The following is a 15,977-nucleotide window of genomic DNA, read 5'->3' as shown; positions in this document are numbered from 1 at the left end:
CTGTGAATTGGCACTGCGTCAGTTATATGACGCAGCCACAGATTCGCAGCCACCACAGGGCTTTTTGCAAAGTTGTGCGGTAAAAATAGTCAGGGACTTGCCCCAACTTTTTTGGTGGGAGCGAGGTTCCCCAAGCTCTACGGCTCCCCGGTTCAGCTCCATGGCTAATCCAGGAAGTGGTCCTGGTGGAAGGCGACCAGCGATTGGTAGTGGAAACCAAGAAGAGGGTGGGAGGGTGGCTCCAGTACCCAGATGACTGCCAGAAACTCCGCACTTCGTCCTTGGTGTGGCAATTGCCTGATGCCACTCCGGGTAAGCAAAACCATGGGGTTTAGGGGGAATGCAGCGCCAACTCAGCACTGTGAAGACAGCCCTGAGGATGAGTAAAAAGGCCTTCACTATTGCAGTTTCTCAGCTGAACACCCTGCCGTGGGAGCGCCATCTTACTTCCTTTGATGGTGTTTTGATGCCAGTTCAAGATCTTTTGATTCCAACAGGACTTTGACCTAAAAGATATTTGAATTTATTATGCTTTCTCTTGTTTTGGTATTCTTTTATGGTGTTTTTAAAAAGATCTTATTGGTTTTTTAAAAAAACTGTTGATGTTTGTTACCTTGGGTGTTTCAATTTGAAATGGAAAGGCGGGATGTAAAAAAGCCTATACATTTTTTAGCAACTCCTGTTTAGTAATTTTCTTTTATATTTTATTAATTGAATTAATTTTCCAAACACATTCCGGAAGACTTTTGAATTCCTGATGCTTGGAGTTGAGAATCCACTAATTAAAGTCATAGTTTTCTATGCAATATCGTTCATACAATGTAACAGCAAGGTTGCTATTGCTATAGTATTTTCTCTAAAATATTCCATCTTAAATTATTTATTATTTATTTACTATTTATTCATTTCATTTCACTTCTATACCACTCAAAAGACGGTGGAGATGAACTGGAGGGCACGAAGTTTATTTATTGCATTTATATATCTCCCCATAGCCAAAGCTCTCTGGGCAGTTTACAAAAGTTAAAAACAGTAAACATTAAAAACAAATATACAAAGTTTAAAAACATTAAAAAAACATATAAAAACAACAGTATCCTTATAAAAATAGCTATTCTGGGGTCCATTAAAAAAAAAGCTGTTTAGGAACAGCTATTTGTTATTAGTAGAGAAAATATTCTCCAAATCAGCCTTCCTCCAGAAGTTGGACTATAACTCCCCATCATCCCCAAACAGCAAGACTATTCCCTATGCTGGCTGGAGATGATGGAAAATGCAGTCTAAAAGTTATTGCCCTTTTGAGCTGGTGCTGACGATGGTGATGCCTTTCTTAATCCCTTAAGGCAAAGTCTTGTTCCTTAGAGGGAATTGCTGCTTTATGTTTCCCATCTGGATGCAAAACATTCTTACAAGAAAGCCTTCCCTGGTGTTTGGTGCTGATTTTGCCTTCTCTGGTAGTCCAAGAGCCGCCTGTGCGCCAAAGGGGCTGTTTCCAGGCTGAAAGTTACAATCCTGTTGATAGTGTCCCTTTGGATGAAAGAGAAGCCACCTTCCACTTGGCTGATGGATAACATTCTGAGCTGCTGGCATTGCTACTGCCTAATCTTCGCTCTCCCTTGGTTGGTCCTGAAGGAAGAGGTTAGGACGGAGGATTGCTGGTTTCCACCTGCCTTGGAATTGGTAGATTTCAGCCTCCTGGCTTGCCTATTTTGGAACCAGACCTGGATTAGTTAGCTCCATCTTGTCTGCACAAGTGGGGTTCATGTTGCAGGCTCTCTCAGCAAAAAGAACACACCTTGCTTTTCTATTGTCTCATAACAAGGAAGATACTCAAAAGAAAACTGGGGCAAAATTAAAGGGAAGAGGAATGCGGCTCATGATTATACTGGACTCGATGTGAAGCTTGTTTCTTATGGAAATTTGATACCAAAATGTTTGTATTCCATAAATAAAATAGATGTATAATACCTGGCCCAGAAAATGGCATGTTTTCCACAGCAATGATATTCAGCTTCATCATGTGCCGAAGCTCTTCCATTTTCTAATTGCAGAACAGAATTCATGGTGGCAAGACAAACTAACAATGCTTTGGACCAAGGGAGACCCAAATGTACATAACCACAAAAAAATGTTTACATTTTAAGTATCCCCAACCACAACTCTGCAGCTGAATATGAATAATACATACGTATACACACACAAACACATATATATTGCATTGTAAATATGGTATTTTCCTTTGGCCCAAGCTCTTAACAGCTCATACTTCCCAGATGCCATTAAATGGACTGAAAACATTATGCATAAAACATAATGATTTAGGGAGGTTTGAAGAAAGGCTCCTGTTGAGATGGAAATCAGTTAAGTCCTTCATCTCTAAAATAAGAAAGGAGACTTATCTCACAGGGCTGTTCAAAGATGAACAAAATAAGGATTTTAAAAGTCCTTTGCACATTAAAAATGCAATAAAAATAATAAAAATAATCCCCAGACTGGAGGATTTTCTCCTCTACTGTGATTATGGTTAATATTCATGATTAACCTATGTGCACTAGTTTACGTTTTTTGTTTTGGATCAATTTTCTGGTTCAACAGGCACACTTGGGGGAGGGAGAGAAGGGGATCAATTCTAGAGTATTTATGGCTCACAAATATAAGATTTTACATTAATATATAATATCAAATATTACACCCACTTCAGGCAGCCACAGTGCTCCTATACAATTGGCTTTCTTTATCTGAAATTTTAAATAGACATTTGTAATTTAATTTCTATTACAGAACACACTGTTGTGTACACATGGTTACTACAGGCAGCTGTTAGTGACTATTAATCTTCCAATCACCCCGTTGCTTTCACATGCACATGCCTAGGACATAAGAGGACTATATCTATTCAGCTTTTGGAATCCTTAGCAGGAAAAAGCTCTAGCAGCATCTACATTTTTTGCAAAAGTACCTTTTATGAACAGTACCTACTACTTGATATAACTGAAAATTATTATTGACATATCAAAAAATATCTTGCTTTACTCCTATACCTTATTTCAGACAATTTTGGAAATGATTAGTTCAGAAAGTTTTCTTTCAAGAGCTGGTATGTCACAGTGGCTAACAGTGTACTAGGAAATATCCTGATCAAATTCCACTTCAACACCCAATTCAGATGAATTCAGATGACAGAAGGCCATCCTTCCCATCTGTAAAGTGGGAATATTGGCCTAACTCAGCCTCCCCCAACCTGGTGGCTCCCAGATGTTTGGGACTACAACACCCAGCATTCCTGACCATTGACCATGCTGGCTGGGGCTGATGGTAGTTAAAGTCCAAAACATCTAGGGAACATTGGGGAAAGCTGGCCTACCTTATGGAGCCATTTTACTGAAATAATAGATATGAAATGCTTTGAAAACTGTAATATGCTTTATAAATGCTGTTTATAAAGAGAGCTTCGGCTATTGGGCGGTGTAAAAATGTAATAAATAAATAAAATAAAATAAATTATTGATACAATAAAGACCAAAACAGATACCACCACTATCTTAGACCACTGAGAGCACTTTAAACAGAAAGTCTCCATCTCTTTTCATTTTCCATGAACTAAGGATATTCATTTTTAAGGAATGATGTAAACTACCAGCGAAACATCTGCTTATTTTTCAGATAAACTAGCTACAGAACATTTCTATGCATTTAGAGGCTGAAGCCTTCCCTTCTTGTTGGAGAAGCTATCAGGAGACACTTTGGAGATCAGCTTGGCCATCCAAAACATTGGATTCAATGTTGCAGATTTGCTGACGAAGTATCTTCAATATATTCACATTATTTTTCTTGTTCTCAGGGAAAAACAGCGGGTTCTCTTAGCTTTTTCATGATGGGATTAAATCCAAATTACCTGCAGAGCTGAAAGTGCTCTTCAGGATATGCAAGTGAAGGACACAACAGTCCCAAGATGGAATGTCAAATTCTTTCCAAACAAAACAATTCCAGTCACTCCAAAAAAGTGTTATGGGTAAAATCAGAGCTTCAAAAAGAAACAGTGATTATTCACTCAACAATGATTCCCATACAGCTCTCAACAGCAGATTCCATTTTAGGTAAAAGTTCTGTAGCACTTCTACCCAAACAATTAACAATAAAATCAAGCCAAAGACATCCTAAAACTGGGGTGGGGTGGGGTGGGGGGAGGAGATAGTTGTGTAGCAAATTTTCCATGGTTCATCTCCCCACCCACCCCCAGGGAGGCTGATCTAAATGGATCATTGCCAAGTTACTTACCAGCACCTTATTTAAAGCATTTTAACCTGCTCCACAGGAGCTTACAAAGATCAATAATAAAACAGTCCCTAAGACAATCTCTAAAGGACATAACACAAAAGGAAGAGAGTTTGGGATGGGGGTGGGGAGAAGCAAACTGGGGCACTATTCCTTGGTTATGAAGTTCTTATAATAACTAGTTGGAATGGAAACAGTTCAAGGAGAGGAGGAGCCGTGTGTGGGTCTGTCAACTAAGCAGATGAAGTGACCCTGCTTCCCATCTCTCCCTCTGCTGCAGCCTGACAAAACCTTCCTTAGGACACACATTGTGCAATTTGGAAGAACAGCAATACCACTCCTTACAAAATAAGAGAGCTATGCCAATAGATAGCAGTGCAGGTTATAAGCAAAGAGTGAATATCCCTGTCATATTCCTCTAGAAGATATGTAACTATTCATCCTTATGCAACATGTTTTTTTCTGTTCATGCTGAAGTCCAGCTTTGGCTCACTGAGCATAAATAAGTGGCTCCCAAGAGCAAGCTGTTGAGAAGATGTCAACACGCAGGCCTTTACTCTACATTTAAGTGAAATCCTCGTTATACTTCATAAAAAAAAAAAGGAAAGCCCAATTAGTGGAAAGAACAGAACATGGTTGCGGTTCACCATCTCTGGCTACCAATTACAGGCAGAACTACAAAATCAGAATTGGAGACAAAGCAAATACAGTATTTCACCAAACATTACAGATGTTGAAAGACACTGAGATATTTCCAAAATAAAATACTGAAGCAGGGGAACAAACAAACTTATCAGGCATAAAGTTAAAGACATGAAACTAGCTGAGAGACTGTAGTATGGCAGCCTGCGAACACTGTTGACTGCACACTTCCACCAACCTGTCCCAATGTTCTGTCTGCAGGCCCCTACCCACCTCACTTTTGACAAACAAATCCTAAAGCTAGTCAGTATAACCTATTCAATTCACAAGCCCTCCATGTCAGAGCAGATCATTGTCAACCATGAATTTACAAGAGTAGAGAAGTGTCGTGCCCACTGGCTGCTATTGGTTCAGCTGCTGTGATATCTTATTTACTTGTATTATGCTTAATACAAGTAAAAGGCATGGGGGAATTAAGGGGAAAGAGAGAAGTGGGCTGACATTGTACACAGTCTTGTGGAATATAGCCGTAACCTTAGTTTGAACATTACATCTGAACTAAATATCAGGTTTGGTTTGGAACTGGACTTCAGGTTGCACACAGAACAAGAACAGGGACTCCATAAAACAGAAAACCAACTTCAGCTACCAGATTAGGCACAGAACCATAAAATCTAACTGGCTCTTGATTCTCTAATTTAAGTGGCTGCTAGGCCAGTCGGGCACTTCTCAAATTCTGGTGGAATCCTAGGTTTATTAACATTGGGGAAAGAAATGGGACATTAGGGGATCAATCTTTTAATGAATATTGACTTTGTGCTGAAATGACAGATTATTATTGATAAACTGAACATGCCTTTCTTCTTTTCAAAGTGCATTTCATAAGAATCCATCTTCTTTTTCCTTCAGGTGGGAAAGAGCCGTGAATATGGTAGCAGGCATAGGTGGCTCTAAAATAATGTCCCTGCGAACTGAATTAAGCACAGCAAACATGGGAGATGTACCCTGAGCAGAACCATCCTTGTGAAGGAGTGGAAATTCAAGAGAAGAACATGGGGGAGGGGCAGTCGGGCGATTTTTTGTGTATAAGTCTTCCAGAAATCTCTTGGGAGTAAAACCCATTATTCATTTCCTTCCAGAGAACATTTAATTTTTGTGAACCGCCAGAGAGCTTCGGCTATTGGGCGGTATAAAAATGTAATAAATAATAATAATAATAATAATAATAATAATAATAATAATAATAATAATAATAGTTCATTGGGATGGCCCTTTGTCAGCTAGCTTTCCTTTTCAGTGCACTCCTCGGAGCAGGGAAATATAGTTGACACAGGAGACCTGTCAGGAATACGCAATGCAAAATCCCAGTGGAAGCTTCTAGCTGAAAGGATCACTTCCCAGCCAGGTTGGTGACAGCAGTAGCTCCACACCTGTCACACAGTTTGTTGCAGCCAGCCCGTGTCTGTGAGACACTGTCATCTCCTCACTGAAGCAGGGACAATGCTGAGGCCTTGGGGAAGAGGAGTGGGGGAAGTGAATAAAAATCTCTCACACAAGAGGCTAACAGAAAGAAAGAAAGAAAGAAAGAAAGAAAGAAAGAAAGAAAGAAAGAAAGAAAGAAAAGCACATGCTGGCGGGGAGGGGCAGTGTTACAGAATGCAAATACCAAGGAGGAAGATACTTGAGAAACTCCCCAAATCTGAACCAAAACTTCAAAATCCTGCTGAATAGGCTTGATGATGACAAAAAACAGGCTCCCTAGCCCTAGGGCTTTTATTCAGTTTGCTGTCTGGTGGCTCAATCAAAGGCCGGAAGATTCTGCTGTCACCATAATTATTATTTTTACTCCGAAATGACCTCCACCCCCACCCTGCTTTTCCACAAAAATAATCGAGAGGAAATTAAGAAATCCCAGAATGAACTTTTGGATCTCTGACAAACATGCAACAAAACTCTTGCCATTCTTTCTGACAGGCAGCATAATTCATTGTGCCCTCACTAGTGATGTTACATTTCCTAGAAAAATTAAGATGAGGCACACGAACGTATAAAGGACTCTTTTCTTCTTCTTCAAGAGACAGAAAAATGGGGCTCTTAAAAGATGTAGTATTTCAGCCCAATCTCCAAAAATATTTACTATTTTAAGAAATAAATAGCAATATCCATTAAATGTAGCTCCCAGTTTGAATCTTTAGCACTCAGGACCACCACCCTACTTTTATCAATGAAGCAGTGAAACCGCACTGGGCCCTTCTCTGCCCATCCCCTGCTAGGCTACAGTAGTATACTTTGGCCACTTGCAGTGATGGCACCCAAAACCAGCAGAACTCTCTTTCTCTTCTGGCAAGCTGTCATGACAGTACAGAGAGTAAGATACCTGGGCATAGCTGCCAGAATCACAGGCTTATACTCCTGGTGCCTTACGGATGGCTGTTTGGCTCACGTCCTGCTTGTGGGTTTCCTGGTCTACAGCTGGTTGGTCACTGTGTGAACAGACTGCTGGGCTAGATGGAGCCTTAGTCAGATCCAACATGTCTCTCCTTATGTTCTTGTGGCATATCTCAAAGGCTGTTTTGCACATGTTGATATTCTCCTCTTGGAAAAATGAAGGAAGACTTCAAAAGAGTTTCTAGCCAACCCCCAAGACTTAAGGTAACAGAAGTTCCACTGGCAAAGAATCTCACTTAAAGGGAGAAAACAACACTTTTCAAACTATGCCACAGCTGCTTCCCACTCCATGCCCTGACTCTCTTGGGATAATGACACGTCCAGCTACAACTGCCAAAAGGAAAATTATAGTAGCAGCACCTGAAAATGTCTTCCTCTCCTGCACAAGCTTTTCAGAGGCTCTAGGGAGCATTCAGCTTGAACAGAAACCCCTCCTGGAATTTCATATCCTCTCTTCAGTAATGTTAGAGAAATTTGATCCCGTTTTCAGAAAGTCTTGATCTATAAAAGTGGAGCACATTGGCAATCGTTTGCTCGTGTTCTATGGCAGCTTCACATTCACAGAAACAATCACAGGCTTGTTTGCCCAGAGTACCGGAGCCAAGAGAGGGTGCGGAGGCTCATCAGATCAAGAAGTGGACAGGGGCCTCAGGCAAAAAGACTGGGGCAGGGGGAAGGGTGCACTGGAGAGAAATCTTTTTAAATGTTCTTTACAAATAGAGAGAACATTTTCATCACTACTTTAAGATCCTCATATTGAGACATTTTAAACCATCAACCTTAAAGAACATCCATTCATGTTTGTTCTAATACTTACTTGGAAGAGGTGTGCAACTGACATCTCATTGGGATTTTCAAGTGTCTTCTTGTGCCTAGCAATGGCAGTGTTTAAGGCTCAAACTAGTTCCATAATTCTTTCCTTTTGCTTGCTTGCTTTAACACAAAGAAAGCAGGTTATGAAGTGGAGCAGAAGAAGGGTAGATGGGAAGAGACTGCTTAGCCCATTCCTGCTCAAAGTCACCTTCTGCCAAGCTGATTTTCCCCTCCAGTAGGACACAATACAGTATCCCCATATCTTTCCCCCTATGGGTAAAACAGTAGCTTGGAGAGGGAAGTTTTGAGCTGAAAAACTAAATAGAAGAAAAAGTGTTAACCTGCCTCTTCTGACCCAGCCATCTTTTCCTCTGATGTAGTCTATTTGGGGCTGCTTTAGGTTTAAGAAATGTGGAGGAAAAGAATCACAGAACTCTGCATAACATGTACATTGATCCTCTTGCACAGAAGTCGTTTGGAGGATTCTCTTTCTTTATGTTTTTCCTTAGGGAGAGGATTTCGCTGGGAAGCAACGAGGAATGTTAAGAATCCCACCAATGTTCACTACACAAACAGCCACCTGTGCTACACACAGCATGGCATTTCCCCACTCAGTCGTTTTCACAAGCTGTGACCTCCCTTATCCCTACTGACCTGGAGACAAACACTCCAATCCTGCAGTTCTTCATTATTCCAGCTTGTGAGCTTGAGCAGCCGAGGCCTTGTTTTAGAGGCTCTTTATTCTTTAAAGTATTCATCATGTTCTTCACATTGTGTTATCTACATGAACAGTTAAAGAAAGACAAATTCCTATCTATCTTTCGTAAAAAGAAATCCTATTCCATCAGAGCGCCTTGCTGTTTTTTCTTTTTCAAATGAAAGCGGAGTTTCTCTAGATTCTGAGCTGAAGATAAAGGCCCTATCTGTACGCATTAGGGATAGAATGAAGCCTAAATGGCTCACAACTGAAATATATCCTACCTCTCTTTCTTTTAAAAAAATAATAATTTAAGACTAGATTTTCTACAAAAGAAGAAGGAACAGCTGATATGTCTGAAAGATTAATGTTCAACAAAGAACAGGGATTACTCTCAGAAACAGGAAAATACCCATCAGAGAGGAATTGGTGGGAATTTGAGGAATATGGCATCAAAGAGAACAAGCTTTTTTTGTGAAAAGACCTTATCCTGAAAAGAAGACTTTACATGGAAAACTTCTGCTTACTGATTTTTCTCCCATCTGGGTGTCAAGAAGAGTGAGAACTGGAAATCTGATCACAGTAAGCTAGAAAACAACTATTTCCATTTCTCTAGCCCAAACCTGTTGCTTTAGGATTTTCTTCCAAAGCTCTCATTCATTAAACTGATGTATGAGGAAACTTACAGCCCTTCAGATACTTTGGCCTACAACTCCCATTGGCTATGCTGGCTAGGGCTGATGGGAGTAGTAGGCCATAATATCTGGAGGGCCACAAGTTGTCCACCCTTGAAAATGTTTACCAAAATACATAACTGATTTCAGTTGTTTCAAATACCACCCGTTTGTCAAGCACATTTTAACACAGACCTGAATGTAACAGGCTGAATCCCATCCACACTTATCAATCCTGAGGGCAGGGCTTGAGATATTTAAGCACTCTTTTATATGTTTGAGCAGCTTATTTTGTTTCCTCCTGTCGATATGTGGTAAATCAGTGGTTAGGAAGTATTCTAAGAATGGGAACAGAACTGTTCAATTCCAAGGCAAAACCAGGTTTAAATGATTAAATATTAAATATTAAATATGAGCACAAAAAGTATGGGAAAATAAACAGAAAAGATATGGCCACTTTCAGACCATCACCTGGTTCACATGTAATTACAATTCATGGGTGAAGAAATCCATGAATTAGTGGGGACACATGAGAGCGAGTGCACTGCCTTCCACCTGGTCACTACTTCCACTTTGCAACTGGTTTCCAAAACAACTCAGGAACAACCTAGTTCCTCGGTTGTTGGTTGTGATGTCTGAAACTAGCACTCTGAGTAGTTGAGGGTTATAGAACCTGAGCCAGACACTCTGCAAAAGCTTTGAAAACTGTATATGGAGTGTGTCCTGGGCCCCAACAATTGTCACTACTGTTATAAACCATTTTAAAGCAGTAGTGTAGATCCTGCCCTGGAGTTTTAACCCAACAACAAACCATGGGCTCAAACACTGGGTTGTTTAATGTTCAATAACCCAGAGTGCTGGGTTTGGATGTCATGACTAACAACTCAGGAAGGGGATATTCCTGGGCTGTTCTGAAAAGCAGATGGAAAGCAAAAGCAGTAAGCAGGAGGAAGGCAGCATGCTCACTTGCACTCAGCCCTGACAACCTGTGTTGTAATTACATGCAAACTGGGCTATCTCAATTAAATAATAAGCCATGATATGAATGAGCCTTTTGCCCATACACAAAGGCTCTTCACTCCTCCCCTTGTGGCATGAGTTATCACACCAGGAAGCCTCTAATTCAGCAGTGGGCAACTTGTACACACACACACACTCACGCATACATGAACATAGACAGATACACACAGATGAACACTCCACCCCTCACCCTCCATAATACAGATTGCTGGGAGCATTAACCCCACCTTCCTCCCAGCAATCTTGATCCAGGTCACTGGGATAGAATAGAGGTTAACACAACCTTACCCCTGCATCTCAGCACTCCTGCTAATGATTGCTGGAAGGAAGGAGATGCTTTAATCTCACCCTCCTCCCAGTGAACCTACTTGCAAAGAAGGCACGTGGGAATGGCTTCACACACAATTTCCTTGCAGAATCACACTCCTGCCAGCCTGTCAAAGAGCTGTTTGGCAGGTTGGAAGGAGACTGATTTTTCTGGGAAACAGGGAGCGTAGGAATGAGGATTCTGCAGGGAAACAGGATGGCAGGGATGGCACTCTCTGTATGCCTGGTTTCCCTGCAGAATCAAGATCATGCCAGCCTGCCACACAAATTTATGAACCCAAACAACTTGTGGGTTTTCAAAAGCCTGACTTTGCTGCAAAACAAGGCATGTGCTTCCTACACACCTTGTTTCCCAGCAGAATCACTGACATTTCAACAATGGCAACTTGTGGCAGCGGAGGGGGGGCAGCGTCCTAAACCCTGAAGTTTGTCCACCCCTGTTATAAGTCCATGCAGGGAAAATATCATGCATGAAACTGCCTTCAAATACTTATTTGCGCATCAGGCCAGCCACTAACTGCTGACATCACTCAGCCCTCCTAAATTCCCAACAGGATTGCTCCCAGCTTTGCTACTGTTTACCCACAATAAAGATAATGCCTGCCCTTATGCCCTGAACCTCTTGCCTCTTCATTTACACTGACAGAGGTTCCTGCAATACTGCTTCTGCAGCTTTCCAATGCCTGGCCTTCCTCCATTCTGGTTACTGATCTGAACTTTCAGTCCAGCACCTGTTCCTCATTAGATGTCAGACTAGACATGGGGGGGGGGGGGGTGATGGTGAAGTGCGGGGCTAGAAAAATGGTGACTAAATAGAAATGTTTTTACATCTGTTTTCAAAGAAACTTCACACATTTTACCAGTTAAGTACAAACCAACTTGGAAATAATTTAAATGCATCAAAGACTGATTTATTTGTATAGTTGTTTCTGGGGTATAGACGAGTGTTTTATCTGTTTCCTGGTGTTGTGGTGATGGGTTTTTTTTGCATTTTGTTGTATTTATAATTTTAGAGTTATGATTTGAATGGTGTTCACATGTTATTATAATTATCACAGAAACAAGTTTAAAAGTTTGCTGATACACAACGCACAATACAGAAAGAGTAGAGAACACGTGTTGTAGGCTCAAATGACTGCACAAAACACAGGGAAAGAAATCCATCTAAATAGTGTGGTGAGTCCAAGGATCCTTCCATCTCCAGCACAGCAAACCAAAAAAAAAAAAAAAAAAAACAAGAAAAGGGAAAGAGGGAAGCAATAGGAAGTCTAGAGAGACTGGTTGGGTTTGCCCATAACACTAACCCATGGTATAGGTTGTTGACTTCTGGGTTATTGTGATATGTGAACAAAGCTGCACTAACAATAGGACTATTTTACCATTAGCTCCTTTAAAACCCATATGACCTACCAGGTATTAACTAGTGACATGACAGGACATTTTTCATAACAAGACAACCAGAGAATGGTTGTATAGATTCCTTAAGTAAGGAGTATTTCTAAGGCTCAGCATAGAGTTGAGTTGGACCTCAAGCCTCACTTAACTCTAGGCATGTCGTATGTACAGGCTTATCTGATATTTGCATCCACAACATAACCAGCATGTGCCCTGCTTCATTCTCTATGTACCCTGTCTGCTTCCAGGATGTACTTTCAAGATGATTGGGTCCTGATGTACTTACTATTCAGTGAAGAACCTAGCAATACCATATCGACTAATATCTTCTTTGCTTTCCAGGAGTTGGCTCACTGCATCTTCCATATATGTAACGACATGTCTTTGAGCTGCAAATAAAACAGAGAGAGTATTAAAAAATAAACTGAACTGTTCAGTGTCATGCAAGGCTATAGATGTGTGCTTAACACCCAATCTTTCAATACACAGAGGAAGAAGGATTTTTATTCTATCACCCGCCTCTTTCTCCTAGCTTTTCAGTACAATTAAACATTTGTGGACTCACCAGCATTATTCATGCCTCTTACATTTTGGAGATGGAAGGAATGCATACTATTATGCAATCAATCAATCAATCCTCTTATGCTACCTGATTACTCAAATGTGACCTATAAAGTGTAAACCATACGTACTTTCTCTGATACCCTGAGGTTTGGCAGTCTTTTCTCGATTTAATTAAAATACATGCTAAGGGTAGATTTACATGACTATGTTTCACATGGCAGTAGCAAATATTATGTCACGGGTTACTAATTGTAGATCTTTTAGTTACTATGGTCTGAACAAAGAGAAAACAGTGCCTAGAATGAAGAAGGAAGTATACATGTAATAACGTAACAAACTTTATTGTGCAAGTATACCATTTATATACTTCCTGGTCAACTGAAATAAGGGTTTTGGCAAGTCTCCCATTCTGTATTATTATTATTATTATTATTATTATTATTATTATTTACATTTCTATACCGCCCAATAGCCGGAGCTCTCTGGCGGTTCACAAAAATTAAAAACATTCAAAGTGTAAAACAACAGTATAAAACCATAATATAAAATACAATATAAAAGCTCAACCAGATAAAAACAGCAGCAAAGCAAAATTACAAATTTAAAACACCAAGTTAAAATTTATTTATAGACTGTTAAAATGCTGAGAGAATAAAACGGTCTTCACCTGGCGTCTAAAAGCATATAATGTAGGTGCCAAGCGAACCTCCTGTATCGTCGGAAGAACTGAGTAAAAGACTTTAAATGTCAGTGTGCAAACAAGTATTTCTGAACAGTATAGTCCACAGCAGACTTGTCCTTCTAAGACACCCCAAAGGGATTTTTTTCCAGGAGCAATTGGGTACACATCAAAGCAGCATTTATATAAGTTGACACATTAGAGTTCAATGGTTCACTAAACAGAAGTGTACATTTTCAAGAGTGTTGGGATGAACGTTGTTAGCACTTGACAAAGGACAGCATTCATTTGCAGTAGAGTTTTTGGACAAGAGTAACTTGGTGAAATATTTTAGAAACCTTCTTGCTTTCACAAAAAGCAAAAGCCACACAAGCGGAAGGATATTGGCATGATGAATCCTCCCTTCAGTCACTTTGATGCCAACCATAGACTGGGCTTTTCCCACACTGTGTTCTGCTAGCCATCTGAACTAATATTTCCCTCTGCATGTAACAAAAAAGGGGCAGGGATATCCCTTCCACCTAGGAATAGCCTTGTTGGACAGGGGGATGGCTTTTCGTTTGTTTTGTTTAAACTGTACAAGGCACATTGCTCAAGCAGTGGAAAGAATAAGAGAGAAAACAGAGAGGAAGCATTTGTTTATATTGCGGGAGATTTTAAACGGTGCATAGATAAGTAGACTACACTTGTAATAAACATAGTGCTGACGTTGCTGAATCCAATAAAAGCCCATAAAGAAGAGCTGCCCTTTCCCATTCACTAAAGGACATGTAACCCAGCCTTCCACAACTGGTGCCTCCCAGATGTGCTGAACTACAATTCCCAACATCCCCTAGCTGAGGGATGCTGAGAATTGTAATCCAACACATCTGTGGGGGACCAGATTGGGAAAGGCAGACACAACCAGTCATGTTTTGTGGGGTCACATTCAGTCATGAGCAAAGCTGGAGGCAAAAGGAATTTATTTATTTATTTATTACATTTTTATACCACCCAATAGCCGAAGCTCTCTGGGCAGTTCACAAAAATTAAAACCATAATAAAACAACCAACAGGTTAAAAGCACAAATACAAAATACAATATAAAAAGCACAACCAGGATAAAAACCACCCTTTTGTCTTTGGAATGGACCCAAAGACAAAAGGGATAGAGCCAAAAACACACACCCCAAATCTCCCCAGCATATTTTAGCTCAAAGCTTTACTATCAGTAACTCCACCTGAGGAGAGGCATTTCAACCTTTTAGAATGGGGGGAAGGAAGTGCACAAATGCCAGGAAACCATCACACAATTGGTGGTTGGGGGAAAGGGAATGGGTGGGAGGAAGGTGGCATTTGGGGAACCCCAGAGAGTCAGACTTGGACACCAAGAGAGCTGGATTTGGCACCCGGATATGAGGTTGTGCATCCCTGTTGGAAGGGATGCAGAAAGAGCAGAACTAGTGAAATTGTTTGAAGTCTCATTTCAGAGGCACGCACACCCAACCTTATACTACAACTTAGCAGTTCCAGTGTAAGCAACAAGATTCCCTAAGAAAACAGCACTAGAAAAATACTTTTACGAAAGCAATGGCTCATGATCTCTTTGCTCCTTGCCACCTTACTGTATCACTTCTCTTTCCTTCTTTCCCCCAGCACCAGGTCTGACTCAGAAGACCCATAGCTCTGCAATCCACTTTAATTGTCGCTGGAATAAGTTTGTTCATACATTTGGTACTAATAATGGAAAGCACTTTCATCTTGAAGCTCCATCACACCAGCGTTAGAGTCTGCTGTCACGGTGAATTCCATGCAAAGGACTCAGATGATGCCGACCATGTCCTGCTGTGATTGCAGTTGTTCCCCACCTCTTAGTGATGTATTTTGGCACGCAGAAAGTCTGGTTCTTCTGGTAATGCGAAAGCACACCGCTCAAACTTCAATGTGTATTTTCATCCATTGTTTTCAATCCAATGTTCTGTGGGCATGTTTTCAAGGGGCGGTATTGCTGACGAAAGTGTGTTCAAGGGGCGGTATTGATGATGAAAGAGAGGGGTGTGCCTTTTCTCCAGCAGGTATTTTTAAATTCAAATTCAAATCCTTTCCTCCTCCTGCTTCCTGGCTGCTGAGTTGAATGAAAGAATGGTCTATTGTACTTCTGATCCTCCACCTTTGCTTCATGACTTGCTGGGGGGGGGGGGGGTAAGCGAGAGGGGGATGCATTGGTAACATCATTAGCTTCTCTCCCCTCCCCTTTCCTTCTTGATTGGAAGTGTGTGACAAGGGGAACACAATGCAACTTCCAGTGACAGCTGATAGGAGTTTTAGTTGATTAATCAATTAATCTATGGATTAAATTTGCATTTGGGTTATAAGCAGTCCCTCTGGAGCAAGAAGAGGTCCCATTGAACTCTATGTTCTTACTCCTGAGTAGGCATTTTCATCTTAAAAGAAAAGTGGAAAA

General features: G+C 40.7%; 1 protein-coding gene across 2 annotated transcripts in view; it reads right to left on the bottom strand.

Moving 5' to 3' along the window:
• CSTPP1 (centriolar satellite-associated tubulin polyglutamylase complex regulator 1) overlaps window positions 1-15,977 on the bottom strand; it is a 124,631-nt gene that overhangs the window by 88,826 nt on the left and 19,828 nt on the right. Inside the window, exon 2 of one of the 2 annotated variants that reach the window (XM_063117509.1) lies at window positions 12,578-12,680. In XM_063117509.1, coding sequence (XP_062973579.1) covers window positions 12,578-12,680 — 103 coding nt within the window. Of the gene's footprint in view, window positions 1-10,857; window positions 10,908-12,577; window positions 12,681-15,977 lie in introns of those variants that run through there. The other variant, XM_063117510.1, reaches the window with a different exon arrangement.

This window comes from Elgaria multicarinata, chromosome 2 (assembly GCF_023053635.1).
Source record: "Elgaria multicarinata webbii isolate HBS135686 ecotype San Diego chromosome 2, rElgMul1.1.pri, whole genome shotgun sequence".
Taxonomy (NCBI): Eukaryota; Metazoa; Chordata; class Lepidosauria; order Squamata; family Anguidae; genus Elgaria; species Elgaria multicarinata.
The sequence above is the reverse complement of the archived record's forward strand: the minus strand, read 5'-3'. Positions and strand labels throughout refer to the sequence as shown.